General features: G+C 42.7%; 1 protein-coding gene across 1 annotated transcript in view; it reads left to right on the forward strand.

Moving 5' to 3' along the window:
* cox10.L (cytochrome c oxidase assembly factor heme A:farnesyltransferase COX10 L homeolog) overlaps positions 1–15,083 on the forward strand; it is a 55,187-nt gene extending 40,104 nt beyond the window's left edge. The window contains 3 exon segments of the mRNA NM_001096945.1: positions 2,096–2,166; positions 11,275–11,507; positions 13,793–15,083. Of these exon segments, the coding sequence (NP_001090414.1) occupies positions 2,096–2,166; positions 11,275–11,507; positions 13,793–14,205 (717 nt within the window). The 3' untranslated portion in view covers positions 14,206–15,083.

Here is a 15,083-nt window from a genome sequence, read left to right on the forward strand (position 1 = left end):
CTACTTTTGTGTATTTGGCCCAACCTCTGCTGTGTTGACTGCACACAAACGGATCTTATTCAAATCAATCGAGATGGGGCACAGAGCGGATCCGCTTCTCTCAGCCTGAAAAAAATACACAGAGAGCAGCAGAGCCGACGATCTGTGTGCCTGTGGCCTTTATATTGCACTACACAAGTTAGAGCAACAAAACATGGTGTATGGCTTTATCGGTCTCATTGTTTAAATGCTTTCTGGCAATTTAACTGATAATTCCTTGGACTTGATGGTCCAAGATCCACTTGCTTGAATGATGGTGCCTATGCAGACCTGTATGAAGGTCTGAATCCCATAGTATTTTTTTTAACTTGCCCAGAATACTGCCCGATAGATATCTGCCTGATCCACTGCAAAATATTGGCTGGGAGGCCTTCAGTTAAGCATCATACTGGTCCAGAACTGTCTGGAGGGGCCAAGTCGCCAGCTAATATTTGCCTATATATGGCCATCTTAATATGCGTAAAGGAAACTGTGGGTGCAACCAAACATTTATATAAAAGCAGCTATCACTTGGGCAAAGACCCAGGAAACTGCCAACTCCATCCATTCCATGACTTGAAGTCATTATAACCAAAGATCTACCACTCTTTAAAGGCAGATTAAGATGACATCAGGCAGCTGTAAATCTCTTCTTGGGCCACTAGGCTAATGATGAAAGAAGAGATTTCCATGGCCCTAGACTTGCTGAAGGCACTGGCAATAGCGCTGGTTCTGCTGTAAGTTCTCTGCTAGAACCTGTTGATGCAGCTGCTTTCCTTCTAGATTCACCAACATGTGGCCCATCTCTCTGTCCCCCTCTGTATTGAGAGCAACTGAGCATATCAGTCAAGGGAAAAATAGTATTTATGCTCCATATTCATTTCCATAAAGGTTCTTTGTTGTGACAATTGCATTGAGCATGTTATTGTGTCGGTAATGCCTTATGGAGGTGAGAACAATTAAACCTGTCCTTCCTTCATCGTCTCTTGGTTGCATTTCATTGAGGCTCTTGTCTCTCCCTGCTGCTTGTGTGTTTGCCTTACTGTGGCTTTCGGTCTTTTGATCTGGCTGCTTCTCCATCACACCTTCACCCACACGTATCGTGTCGGATTAGGCAGCCTCATTAGGAGGCAAAGCAGCGTGCTACCCCACTGAAAGGGAATGCTTGACGTCAGATAATTTGCCTTTGAGGCGAGCTTCTGAATCCTCAGGCATCACTGTTTTATTGAGCTTTCAAAACATCTGCTCATCAGGATTTCTGGACAAATATTTTTCAGGTGTGATGGGGCATGCTGAGACGCATTCACTTTGGGAAGGCGCCTTTAATCCCTTTGGTGCATAGGAGAAGACAGGAAAAGAGCATTATTTCAAGGGATTCTTTCATCACGGAATTCCTATTATTTTTCCAATCGAAATTTATATTTATAGACACAAATGTATCCATGTTTTTATGTATGAGGTATAGTTGCCTTTATTTTAGAAGTGCTGTGGGTGTTCTTTTTCAGTTTCTAATAAACATTTCAGTCAAGCAGGCTGTATATGTCTAGAAATGCTCAGGCATTTTGTCCGATTTTGACCATATTATCCAACCATCTGGACATTTATACTAGGACGGGGGAGTAAGGGGAATCTTGTGATTCTATGAGACCACAAATGATCGGACTCGTATGAAACTTTCTTTTGCCGATACAACATACTGTTGACAGCTTTTCTTTACTTCCTCTAGTTATAATCTTTGGGCTGTCGATCTGAGCGAGTGAAACATTGTGATGGTGACTATAATTGTAGCCACTTGTTCAGTATCCATCCATTTGACCTTTGGGCCAGTCGGTTGGATACCTGAGTGTATCCACCAGTGTTTGACCACATTAAGACATATAACTTTATGGATAAACTGTTAGACTTATGGCCTTAATGTCCTAGGTTATCCAAAGAAAAAGGCTGGGTGACAGTCTGATGAGAGGAAGAAGGAGCTTGAACCTAAGAAGTCCAATAACTCCTGCTTTATAATTGCAGATTGAAGTGCACTGTATCTTACCTTCTCATATCACTTTCCCTTCTCTTTGTGTCTTTACAGTTCTTCGAGGTGCCATTCGATTCCAACATGAACAGGACAAAGAACCGGCCCCTGGTGCGAGGACAGATAAGGTAATTCTGCTGCCCCTTAGCCACAATTGTGCCATGTTACAGATCTGATTGCATCGAAGGTTAAATTGTCCCAGGGTAGACAAATTCGGAGAATCCCTTAAAATATGATGGTGGTTTTACTAGTTTTCACTGATTGGATGGAATAATAGTAATTAGGAGTGCTCTACCTTCATTAAACCCGTGTGGGTCTCAGGTGCTGAACTGGAAGACCCTCGCCCGCTTTTTGTGTCAACTTAGCATCCAGAACAAGAAATCCAGCAGCACACTCGAATTGATGCAACAATCCGTGGTGTTTTATTATCCCATATATGAACAGAAAAAAGGGCGACGCCCTACTGGAACGAAACGTCTTGATAAAGGCTTGATAAAGGGTAAAGGGTTTTTTCTGTTCATATATGGGCTAATAAAACACCACGGATTGTTGCATCAATTTGAGTGTGCTGCTGGATTTCTTGTTCTGATTGGATGGAATAGGCTTCAGCCTAAATGTAACCAACTGCTCTGGAAGTGAAAAACAACTCTATTAAATGCATGTTCCTTCTTGCCCCATGCATTTGTGCTATGATTAACATATGAATACAGGTACTGCACACTGAGCTGCTGGTTCTGAGCACTGAATGTTCTTGTATCTTTTGGCAATTTTTTAGGATGCTCTTTACAATGGATACAATTTGCCATGGGGGGTCTCCTGCTTAGTCTTGTAAACAGGTAGTGAACTTATTGTAGGGTCATGACATTTGCAAGGCAATCCTGTCCCATTGAGGAATTTGCCTGGCCCTATGGTGTCTGTTTTCCCCTCTAATTGCCCTCCCGCCTCTTTCCTCACCCCCCTTTCCTCCCGCAAACCCTCCAGTCCCTGAGTATGGGGATTGTCCCTTGTAATGGCTTCTCCATCTATCAAGCAACTTGTCAACAGGTTGTTTAAAGTTCCTTCAAGTGTCAGGGCTTTTGAGTGATAACCAACTAATTTGCATTAGACATTTATTTATTGTGGAAGGGAAAGAGCACTTTGGGAGGGTTTTGGGCAGATTGCTGGAAGTTAGATTCCTTTGTGTGTATGTGTAGTAGTACAAAGATTAGAGAGATAGGGGACAAAAGCATGTTGGAAGGAACAGAGAATATCTGGGCAAAGATGTTATTGAATAATCTTACATTCACAATTCTGGGACAGGTCTCAACAAATATATACATCTTGACCCCCTTGCCAGTCAGGTGTAAGTCATTGTTTGTTAGTGATGGGGACCTATTGCCTCTACCGTTGTCAAGCTAGATAAAAACTTCAATTCAACCCAAATAATTATCAGTTTAATCAGTGGTTCCTGAACAGTGGGTGCTGGCTCTTTAAGAAGAACCAGTCAGAAGGCCATTTATAGTTTAAGGGGGCCTGTCACACAAACACAAAAATCTGTATAATAAAAGTACTTTTCAAATTAAACATGAAACCCAAATTATTTTTTTTGTATTAAAGTACCCACACCTGTTATGAACCTGCTAGAAATCTCAGCTGTCAATCATATATTGCCTGCCCCGCCTATATGCCTGAGGCATAGATGATTTTGCACTAGAAGTCACTGCCCTCATCACATTCCCCCTCCCTCCTCACCATCTAATTGTGTAGCAAGTGCATGGGCATGGGCATTAGGTCCCCCATTCTGGTACATAAACAAGATTTTGGTATGATGCAAAGCTTGCCATAATAACAGTGCCCACAAAATGGCTCCTGCCTGCTTGCTGTGATTGTGAATTCCACAATTAAAATAAAAAAGATTTAAATAATTTAAATAGTATTAGAAAAGTGGATTTCGCTTGACTAACATCATATAATAGGATTTGACAGGTCCCCTTTAAATGCCAATTTTTATCCTAGATTTTCATGGAATCCCATGGTAAAGGTCAGTTAGTGCAAGATTTTGTTTAGATCACTGATTCCAAACCAGTGACTCTTCAGCAACATGTTGCCCACTATCCCCCTACCCCTATCAATGTAGGGTCTCATTTTAAAAATGTGTGAGTTCCAAGGGCACTGTACTGCCAAACAGAGCCTCTCACAGGCTGACAGTTCACATGGGGCTACAGAATAACCAGTCACAGCCGACACATTCTACAGGTATATATTTGGTTTCAATGCAAGCTGTGCAATGCCATGCACCTGCAAAGTCCTTGGGATTCCTTGCACATGGCAATAGTGCAATGCAGGACACACAAAAGCTTGTGTTTATTTTTAATGGATAATGGATCTTACTGCAAATATTGGTCTCTTGGGTTCCATAACTTTGACTTTTCCCTGGTCGGCGAGGAAGCAATGATGACAAGTCATACATAGTGCCAGTGTACTTGATTTATTGTTGGTCAGAGCTAACTGTTAAGTATCTGAAGCCGTTCTTCTGAGGTCCGAGCGCATAATAATAAATGTAGGGGCAATGAACTCCTTCCCATCAGGAAGCAGCCCAGATGGAAGGGGTAGAATGGAGAAGTCATGGTGCATTTAGCTGAAAGACTTCTCCATCTGCTCGCTGGTCGGGGACACAATACCTGCCTACAGGCTCCCAGTGTTTCATCCTGGTTGGTGGTTAAAGTTTTATGCTTACAGGAGAAAACAGGGCAGGAACCCCACCAGATCCCAAATATAAATCTCAGCACAATCCATCAAGCGTGTTTATTTTCGCTGTCTGCCCCCTTACCTAGGCCATATAAAAGCCCATTACTCTGTTGTGAATCACAGCAGGGAGTAGCAGGGCTAGCCATCATTTTATTTGCATGCCAGCATCATCCTCAGAGGTGCTGGAATGTTAGTAGGGCCTGCATTCTTATGGGGTGCCACCACTTTTGGGTACTTTACACTGTTCCTGGATATGTTACTGGGGCCTACAGTCAAACCACTTGGAATTAAAAGCAAAGATCCTTGAAATATTAGAAAAGCAAATATATGAGGCCCCCAGTGGTACAATTCTAAGGTTACCTGAACTTGACACTGATTTTGTCCAGATGCCTCTGAGCCTGTAATGGGTGCAGGAGAAAGACCTGGAGGTCTGAACATGAACATGAATATAGAGCAGTGGTCCCCAGACTGTGGGACTAGTCCTCTCTCCCCAAAAGCTTGCAATTGACTACTTGGGATCAGTGGCAAGGGACAAACACCAATAAACTGGGACATAAAAGTTTAGTGTTTTATTTTAACTTTTGTGTTAGTTGCCATTGATCTATTTTCTTCAGCCCCCTCAGAGTTGGCTTAGGAGCTGTCACTCTATCTATTGATGTGGCCCTATCCAGGGTGGGGAGGGGGGCTACATGTTAGGAACCAAGTCGTTATGATTTCTTGGGACAATAAGTGACATAGAGTGCCCCGCCATATAGAGAGAAAAGGGGAAGGAATAACTTACCATGAAATCTCTCAGGAGTGTAGAAAGAGTCAGTGCTGGGGCCACAGGGATTAGTGTGGTTTGTAAGGTAATATAGTAGAGCAGGGTCTGTAAAGAGACACCCAATGTAACACAGACCTGATCAGAGTCATGAAAGAGACGCACTGTGTTGGCTGTAGGACTCCTTTCTCCTTATTCCCTACCCCAGGTTTAACCCCTACGCTACTACTCTTCCAGGTTTAACCTCCTCCTATTAGGATAGAACAGCGGGATGTGACCACTACATCATGCATCTTGTTTGAACAGGTTTAACCTGTTTAAATTGCGCTCCTAATAGAATAAGCTATACACTTGTACTGTCTAAGGGAAGCAATATGGCAAGGCCACACAGTAAGCTATACCCTCATACTGTACTGTTGAAGCGCAACAATATGGCACCTCCTTCTTGCCATGTGTATAAATGCACATATACAGAGCACTAATGTCCTTGGCACTCAATAAGCTATACCTTAATGCTGTACTGTTGAAGGGAACCAAAATGGTAGCTGCTACCAATATGTTTAAATACAAATACACATAGAAGGAATGTTCTGGGCACACAGGAAGCTCTACGCCTGTTGAGGAGGCTCCTTTAAGTGTTTTCTTTACACAACAAAGTGTCCTGTCACCTCTCTCCATCGCTGACTCATCTGAAATAATTCCGAGATGGTTCTTCTTTTGTTTCTTGACAATAGAATCATTGATCCTGTGTATTAACCCTCCATATTGTGACATCAGCAGCCTATTTACACTTGTTAGCAAAACAAGGAGCAGCGGGTGCTCCCAGCATTGTGATATTCGCATCATATTCAGCCACTTGCATAAAGAGGAGACTTATTTTTTGTCATTATACTTTGGGCCTAGGAAGGACTGACCCATAATCCATTGGACTTGATTAAGACAGGGGTTACTGTGGCCCTTACAGGTTTTCCCTTATGTCCGCTTTATCGCTGTGATTGATGCTTTGGATCAATTTGAATTCTTTACTGAAGTTCTATTGGTTCTGGCTGAGATGACACTGAGCATGACCCTGTCCAATCAGGAATGACATAAAAGTGGCAGGAGATGATATGAAGGCTGATAAAATCACTTTATTGCTGCTAAACTTTGTAGTTAATTTTGATTCAGCCCCTTGTGTAGAGAACACGCCTCTTCGCCCCCTAACTGCGCCTTGCCGCCGTATATACTGCTGCCATTTTCCTTTTAATTAGAAAACGTATCGAGCCAGACAGATCTGCCAGCCATCTCTAATTAAAATGGAAATTGAATTTAAAGGCGGTGTTTATCATTTCCCTGTGTGTTCCTTATCGCAGTTAAACGCTGGACATAACCATAATAAAACTTTCTCTGCTCCGATCAATTTTATGGCAGACCCCTTTTAATTTCTTCCTATCCGATATATCGCTGCAGAAATTCCGCTGAAAATGCAGAGAATTTAAACCTATCAAAAAAGACAATGTTTTACATTATAAGCAATAATGCAACTACTGAAGCGCAAAATCTTCTCCCGAATTCCAACTTCTGCATTTTGTCATTACTGTATTTCTTCCTCTTCACTGGCTAAAGGGAGAGGAGCGGAATTTACTATGAGTTGGCAGTGCATTATGGGAACTGATACAGAAAGGCAGTGTTTATGAGACGGCAGTGTATTATGGAAGGGGTATGGAGGCGTTATTATGAAATGGGAGTGCATTATGGGAACTGATATAGAGAGGTGGAGTTTATTATGAGATGGGAGTGCATTATGGGAAATGGTATAGGGGGCGGAGTTAATTATGAGGTAGAAGTGTGTTATTTGAGTAGAAATGGATTTAAGTTAACAATATTAACCTAACCCTGAGCCTGATGCATTTCATGCTCTTCATGAATGCTACCCATACACTGGCCAATGAAAACTGTTGACTTCAGACCAAGCAAGTAGCTTATAGGTGTATGATTGGGGTTCTTTTTGACAGACTGCCTAACCAATGTCTTGCTGAAAATCAGCTAAATATCTGTCGGGCAGGTAGAAATTCCTTTTAGACAAGGAACAAATTGGTGTGTTGATGTTGGCCCTCTCCTGACTGGTCTCCATGGACACACTGTATGAGACATTGGCCTGGAGACCAAACCATCACATCAGCCCAGTACATGGGTAGCCGGATGGGTCAAAGTGGTATGGGGTGCCGTTTGTCCCAAATACATTCTGTATACAAAACTATCCCTAATACACAGAATGAATGTCTCTCATGTTATATAAGTATTTGTGACCATAAACAGAGAAAAAAAATATACAAAAGACTTATTTCTAATAAAGAATGAAAACAAAATCTGGTTAGTGCACAGAAGGATGTCATTATATCACAAACTCCATTCTGTACAGTTTAACAACAATCTGTCGCACAAATGTATAACCTCCACGTAACGGACGCACTTATGTGCAAAGTTACTTACAGAATGAATTATCTAAAAACAAAGTTGGACATAATATATAATAGTGTAACTAACTAGTGCTTTTCAAGCTAGACAAAATAGATATCTGTGACAGAAAGCAAGATTTTATAGTACAGAATTCATTCTTTCCACAAAATGACAGTTTTGTTTCACAAAGCAGATAAAATAACCATTCTGTGAAGCAACACTGTCAGTCACATTCCTGAACCAATAGGAACAAAGCTTATTGCCATATACAAACAAGATGAGAAGTGGCCAGCTCTCTGGCCTGCTATAGAGGGCGCCCTCTAATGTCCCCTGTGCTGCATAGTAATAAACATGAACAAACCTTTCCTAAAAGAGCTGCTGTTAAACACTACAGGTTTATAAATGGAAGTTTTTACAAATGGCTGAGAAATATAATGCTGCACTTATAATGATTGTAGAGAAAGAAAAGTATGCAAAAATTATATAAATATGATCATTTTAGGCGATATGGCTATTCTTATTGTAGTAACCTGCTTGTGTGGCCATTTTGGTTAAGGGCATTCCTGTAGTAGTTGAACTATAGCTAAGCACATTATTAAGAGACTACTACAAGCTAATTGTTGCAAGATTACAGCTAGGAGGAGACATTGGAGTCTAACTATCATATACAAAACTTATAACTGACTCTGATAGTCAGGCAAAGCAGCCAGACAAGCACAGTAACTTCTGGTACATTTAATACAACATCGCAGGTGGGTGTGGCCTGTCCCATTATTGCTCTCAGCTTAGACAGGAAAAGGAACAGGAGTGAGTCATAAGATAATGGCAAAACAGCAGGAATGCCCTTAACCAAAAATGGCCACACAAGCAGGTTACTACAATAAGAATAGCCATATCACCTAAAATGATCATATTTATATAAGTTTTGCATACTTTTCTTTCTCTACAATCATTATAAGTGCAGCATTATATTTCTCAGCCATTTGTAAAAACTTCCATTTATGAACCTGTAGTGTTTAACAGTTGTTCTTTTAGGTAATGTTTTTTCATGTTTATTACTATGCAGCACAGGGGACATTAGAGGGTGCCCTCTATAGCAGGCCAGATACTTTGCCTTAGCCATGTGGAGCAGAGCTGGCCACTTCTCATCTTTATTGTATATGGCAATATGCTTTGTTCTTATTGGTTCAGGAATGTGACTGACAGTGTTTCTTCACAGGATGGTTATTTTAACTGTTTTGTGAAACAAAACTGTCATTTTGTGAAAAGAATGAATTCTGTACTATAAAATCTTGCTTTCTGTCACAGATATCTATTTTGTCAGTCAAATCTAGCTTGACAAGCACTATTTAGTTACACTATTATATATTATGTCCAACTTTGTTTTTACATAATTCATTCTGTAAGTAACTTTGCACATAAGTGTGTCCATTACATGGAGGTTATACATTTGTGCGACATATTGCTTGTCAAACTGTACAGAATGGAGTTTGTGATATAATGACATCCTTTTGTGCACTAACCAGATTTTGTTTTCATTCTTTAATAGAAATAAGTCTTTTGTATATTTTTTTCTCTGTGTATGGTCACAAATACTTATATAACATGAGAGACATTCATTCTGTGTATTAGGGATAGTTTTGTATACAGAATGTATTTGGGACAAACGGCACCCCATAAAGTGGATCTTTCCATTCATTTCTGCCCATGACCTAGTTAAGCATGAAATATGAAATGCACAGGCTAAGGGCTCTGCTAGGGTTGTAAGTGCTTCTTGCTGCGACGGATTGTCCCATTGGTGTAGTCTCATGGGGTTTTATTGGGCTGTCCATCTACATGTTGGCAGAATACTGGCATGCTTCAACCTCGCCAACATCTAAGAGCTTCAGTTTTCACATATAATAGGGTCCTGACTTGTTCCAGGGAACACCAATGTTTTCAACTAATATGGACTCTCCAAGATATGAGTTTAGATTCCAAAGTGCAGCCAGCTGTCCCATGCCTCCATGAAACACCACCACTGTCCAGTAATATAATGCAAAGCTTTCCCTTTAGTGTGTGGCACATGGGTGAATATATCACTTCCCGAGGGCAGAAGAGCCGGTTGAATGACCCTTTAATCCAAGTGTGGGGCAACAAACAGGTGCCACATGAAAGGTGGGTCAGGGCCTCAGACTGTCTCCTTATGTTATGGGTCATGGAGTGCAGGGGTAAACTGTAAAACTGTGTGAGTTTGAGGCTCAGGATTCACATCCTGTCCACTGTCCCCCAAATATCAGCATCTCCAGCAACCAGACTGATTCCTGCCTTCCTTGGGAGCCAGAGGTTGTATGAGACAGAAGTGGGTAGTGCCACCCTGTTATAAACTTTATAGCAGCTGGCACAGTTTGCTTGGCATGTTAATCCTTTGCAGTGGGTGAAGCCAGTGTGAAATACCCGCCAGCCTTCCTGCCCACCAGGAACAATCGGCAGCCTTCCTGCCCACCATGGATCAGATGAAATGCTCCCCCCCCCTTTGGCTCTGATCTGGGTATCAGTGTCGGACTATTCCATCGCTCACCCCCTTTCATGTCATGATGGATTTTGGTTGCTGTACTATAACAACCTTATTAATGTCTTTACTAGAAACCTGATCTAAAGGAAGGGGATACTTTATTCCAGGGAAACTTTCAGCACATAATTAACCCCATTTTCATGAGTCACTGAAAGCAGTAATTGCAGAGGAAGTGGGGGGCGGGTGACTTTACATAAATACTTTCCCTTTATTGTTACAAATATGTTATTCATTTATTGGACCATATTTATTAAGTGCCAGATGCAAATTAGCTGGGAGTTTAGGATTCAGTGTCAGTACTCCAACACCAGATCCCTGAATAACAACTCTTCCCCATCCCAATGCTCCCACCAGTGTTGGTGTCCATCTCTGGAATACATACTGTACAGTAATACCCACAGTGGGGAGCACGCGATGGGGGAAGGGGTTAAATGCTATGCTGTGTAATGGAATGGGATTTCTCTGCAGTTCTAATTTGATTTTGTTTGAACAAAGGTTTAGAGTTGATTGGATGGGAATAAATCCTGTGTTTCTATTTACTGCCCAGGTCTCTCTCTACGGGGGCTGCCCTTTTTGTGTTACCCTTTGCCCCCAACCACCATATAGATCAGTGTGATCTCTGTGTGTTTGTGAGTGAAACATGCTATCTGCTGTACCCATCATACTGTACCAGCCCTGCTCTACTCACCCTGCATTGTACACACTAGATACAAAGTGCTAATACAAAGTGTAACTGTTATTCTTGTCTCTTTGCAGCCCACTGATGGCCGTCTCCTTTGCCGCGGCCTGCGCTATCGCAGGGATCTCCTTGCTGACATTTGCCGTTAACCCTCTGACGGGGGCCCTGGGGGCCTTTAATATCTTCCTGTATACCTGCTGTTACACGCCCATGAAACGGCTCAGCATTGCCAATACGTGGGTGGGTGCTGTGGTGGGCGCCCTTCCGCCAGTCATGGGCTGGACAGCAGCTACTGGGAGCCTGGATGCAGGTAAGTTGCTGTTGTAGCCCAAACAGACTGCCGTGTGAGGTCTTCTATGGATTTAACATTACTAAGTCTTATAATTATTCCCCACATGTGTCCCTGGGGGGGCAGATTGTTTGGGCAAAGGGGCTGCTGAGATCGGCTGTGTCACAGTTAGAGGGCCAGAGCTTATCTGGCAGCCTATTAACCCCTGATCGTCCTCGGTGACCTGATCGTGCAGAGTTTTAATCCTCTCTGTTGTGGATGAAAAGCAAATCGCTCGGCACATAACACCCTACTGCTATTCTCTAACCTTTCTACCCCCGCCCCCATATAGCCCTGGGTTACCTCTTTTTTTTTTCTTCCCAAAATCAGAATTACAATCAGATGCAGCTATTGTTGACACAACCAGCAGCCCCAAAAGAGCTGGTAAAACGGGGCATACGAAGGGTGGGAAATTGGGTTTATTAAGCAATGTTATGTGTCCATTGTTCCCATATTAAATAGCAGGTGCTGTTACTCTTGCAGCAGAATCATGCCCTTATCATTTCCCTTGGGGGGCAAACACAGTTATATGGGGGCTCCGCACGCTGTGTTTAATTATGACTATTATTAATAACCAGGGGTTCAGTTGGTTCCGCACAATTGGCTGATTTATTCAGCTGTCACTTTTCTCTCACTGTCCTATTGCTTTGTGTTAACCTTTCCTCTAGGTCAGTACAGCTGAAATGTCCATTACAAGTGCCCATACAGGGGCACACACCTGCCCCCAAATTTTGCCAGCTGCTTTCCAACAACCATGCACTTGGTCATATTACCTTGTCAGCTATTTCAGTTGTCCATAACAGAAACCAACAGGATCAATTAATGTGTGACACTGGCCATGCCTCGAGCACCCAGGGCCCCTTTTGTGATTGCACCTTTTATAGAGTTACATTGTGTTTAGCGCTACACAACTATATGTAATCTCCATTATTTACAATCAGCTATGGGTTTGGCCTGCTGCCCTGTATCTCTCACCCCTGGCACTCACTGTTATGTACTCATCATTAGTTGGTAGCGCCAGGCATGACTGCTCCTGAATGGGCACGTTGCTAATCGGTCCTTATTGTGTTTACAGAGAGGACCTTTTGCCCCCCGGAGCCCCAGTCTCTGTGCATTCCTCTTGTCAAAGCTTAATAAGGCTGGGAGCGGGAGAAGGAAGATAAAGGGACTCCTGTGTGTCACATCTATTAGTCTGCTAGATGTTGGGCACACTATAGGGTCATGTGGCATCATGGCATAAAAGAAGATCATATAACCTGATGGTATATGCAATATACAACAATACAAATACACTGCCTTATAGCAGCCTTGCAATCTAGTAAGAGAGGGAAACAAGAGGAACAAGGTGAAAGGTGGGCACCCTTGGAATTGAGAGTTGGGTTTAAGGTTGTTCTAATGTTGGCCAAGATTTAGGCACTCAGATTTAGGCACTCCCGAGCATGTGAATGTGTGAGCTTCATGCATTTAGATACTAAGGGCTGAACATGGTAAGAAATCTCCCCCAGCCCATTTTCTCAGCTGTATTAAAGGCTCCGGCCTGTCCTCTGTTTCCTCACTGCAATTCTGAGTCTTGTGACTGTTTCAATAACTTGTTCTGGGTGCTTACCCTGAGGCTTTTTTAATTACACCCCTGCTCTACTAAAAGGTGCCGATGCCATGCCACTGCTGTGTGAGCGCTATCATTGCTCCAGGAAAGGCCCTTTTGTTCCTTTATGTATAATAAGGTTCCCGCCAGCAGTTTCTCTTCTCATTTTCTTGAACATTTCTTGACATTTGAAAGTAGCGTCTCTATGTAAACCCTACGTCTTGCCTTGCCCTCTCAATCTGCCCTGGGTGCACTGAATTGTGTATTAGATTTAAGGCTGTGTCTGGCAGTAATACAAGTGCTTTGATTAGGTCGTCCCAGGCTTAGAAAAAGCTGATGGCTGGTGGGAAACCTTGGCAGGACTTTATTTGTAGGTTTTACTGTATAGCCAGAAGACCAAATGTTGTCACTACAAAGACTGATTTTCTTTCCCTACCGTATCAGTACCAACTGGCCCCATGTGGTGGATCAGCTGTGCATTATGCTTTTTAAAACTGGAGACCTCCTTTAAATAATCTAGCAGCGTGCTATAGACCAGGGCCGAGACCTCTATTACATAACTTTGGGTGCCATTCGAATAATGGTCAAGTTAATGACCCTAGAAACCAATATATAAGTCCCACATTTGAGCACCACAATACGAGTAACCCACATGACCCCGCTCTTTTCTAATTTATTGCAGGAGCTTTGCTGTTGGGCGGCATTCTCTACTCCTGGCAGTTTCCCCACTTTAACGCATTAAGTTGGAATCTACGTGAAGACTATTCCCGAGGGGGTTACAGAATGATGTCTGTCACCCATCCACTCATGTGCCGCCAAGTGGCGTTGCGTCATTGTCTGGCTCTCATTGGCCTGTCCACCCTAGCTCCTGCTTTAGATGTGACCACGTGGACCTTTCCAGTCATATCGCTTCCCATTAACTTTTACATCTCTTACCTGGGCTACCGATTCTACAAGGACGCGGACCGTTCCAGCTCCAGGAAGCTGTTCTTCTGTAGCTTGTGGCACCTGCCCATGCTTTTGCTCCTCATGTTCACCTGCAAAAAGTCTGTGGTTGGCAAGAAAGAGAAGGACGCCATCTTGGAACCAAGCTGAACTGTTACTGGTTAACTATGAAGAACCTGCTGCAGGAGGATTATTATGGGTGACAATCTTCCAACCACTATCTCAGCCAATCATACCCACAAAGGGTTCCAAGTTTTGTATTTTGCACTGATACCAGTTTTATTTGCCCCAAGCAACAGGGGCATCCAGGAAAGTCATATTTTAAGGTAGAAAGCATCAGAAAATGAAACCTCAGCCTGACCAATGAATTGTATTTTTCTCTTGTGTTAATAGGTGTTGGAAGGTATGGGGCATTGCTTGCTCCTTTAGCCTACTTTGGATCACATATTTATTTTAAATATCATGTATATGTCACTGAGGCTAATGCTGCCATCCAAAGATTGTTATTGCCCCCAGTTTGCCCAGTGTTTTTAACGTCCATAATAAAGACAATCTTCATAAATTATCTAAGTCCAGGTGGACAGGGGTGCCCACGGACTGCTTTGGTCAAGATACTCATATCAAAATGTGATATTAGAGAGACTAGGGGTTGCTGGGAGTCCCCAGGAAACTAGAGCTTACTCCCAGCTAGGCTGGTTGTGATAGGCTGCATCCATATATTGCCACCTGCTGCCAGTAGCATGCATTGTTTGACCAGTCTCCAACACTTGGTTATGGTCAGTAGCACAGGCTGAGAGGTTGGGGTTCTCCTGTGTACTAGAGTGTCCACTAGCTCACAAACTTGCATCTCTTGCCACAAATAAAAGTGATTTTCCCTGTGAATGAACAAACACACTCCATTTTTAATTGCCCAAAAGTCCCATATTCTCTTGCTGACTCTGGGAATCCCCTCAGAACCAGAATACTGTAATATCTGCAAACTGTCCGCTCTGTCACTGCTGCTTCTTCCAATAAAAACTGAAAATCAA

Source organism: Xenopus laevis, chromosome 9_10L (genome assembly GCF_017654675.1).
Source record: "Xenopus laevis strain J_2021 chromosome 9_10L, Xenopus_laevis_v10.1, whole genome shotgun sequence".
Classification (NCBI taxonomy): Eukaryota; Metazoa; Chordata; class Amphibia; order Anura; family Pipidae; genus Xenopus; species Xenopus laevis.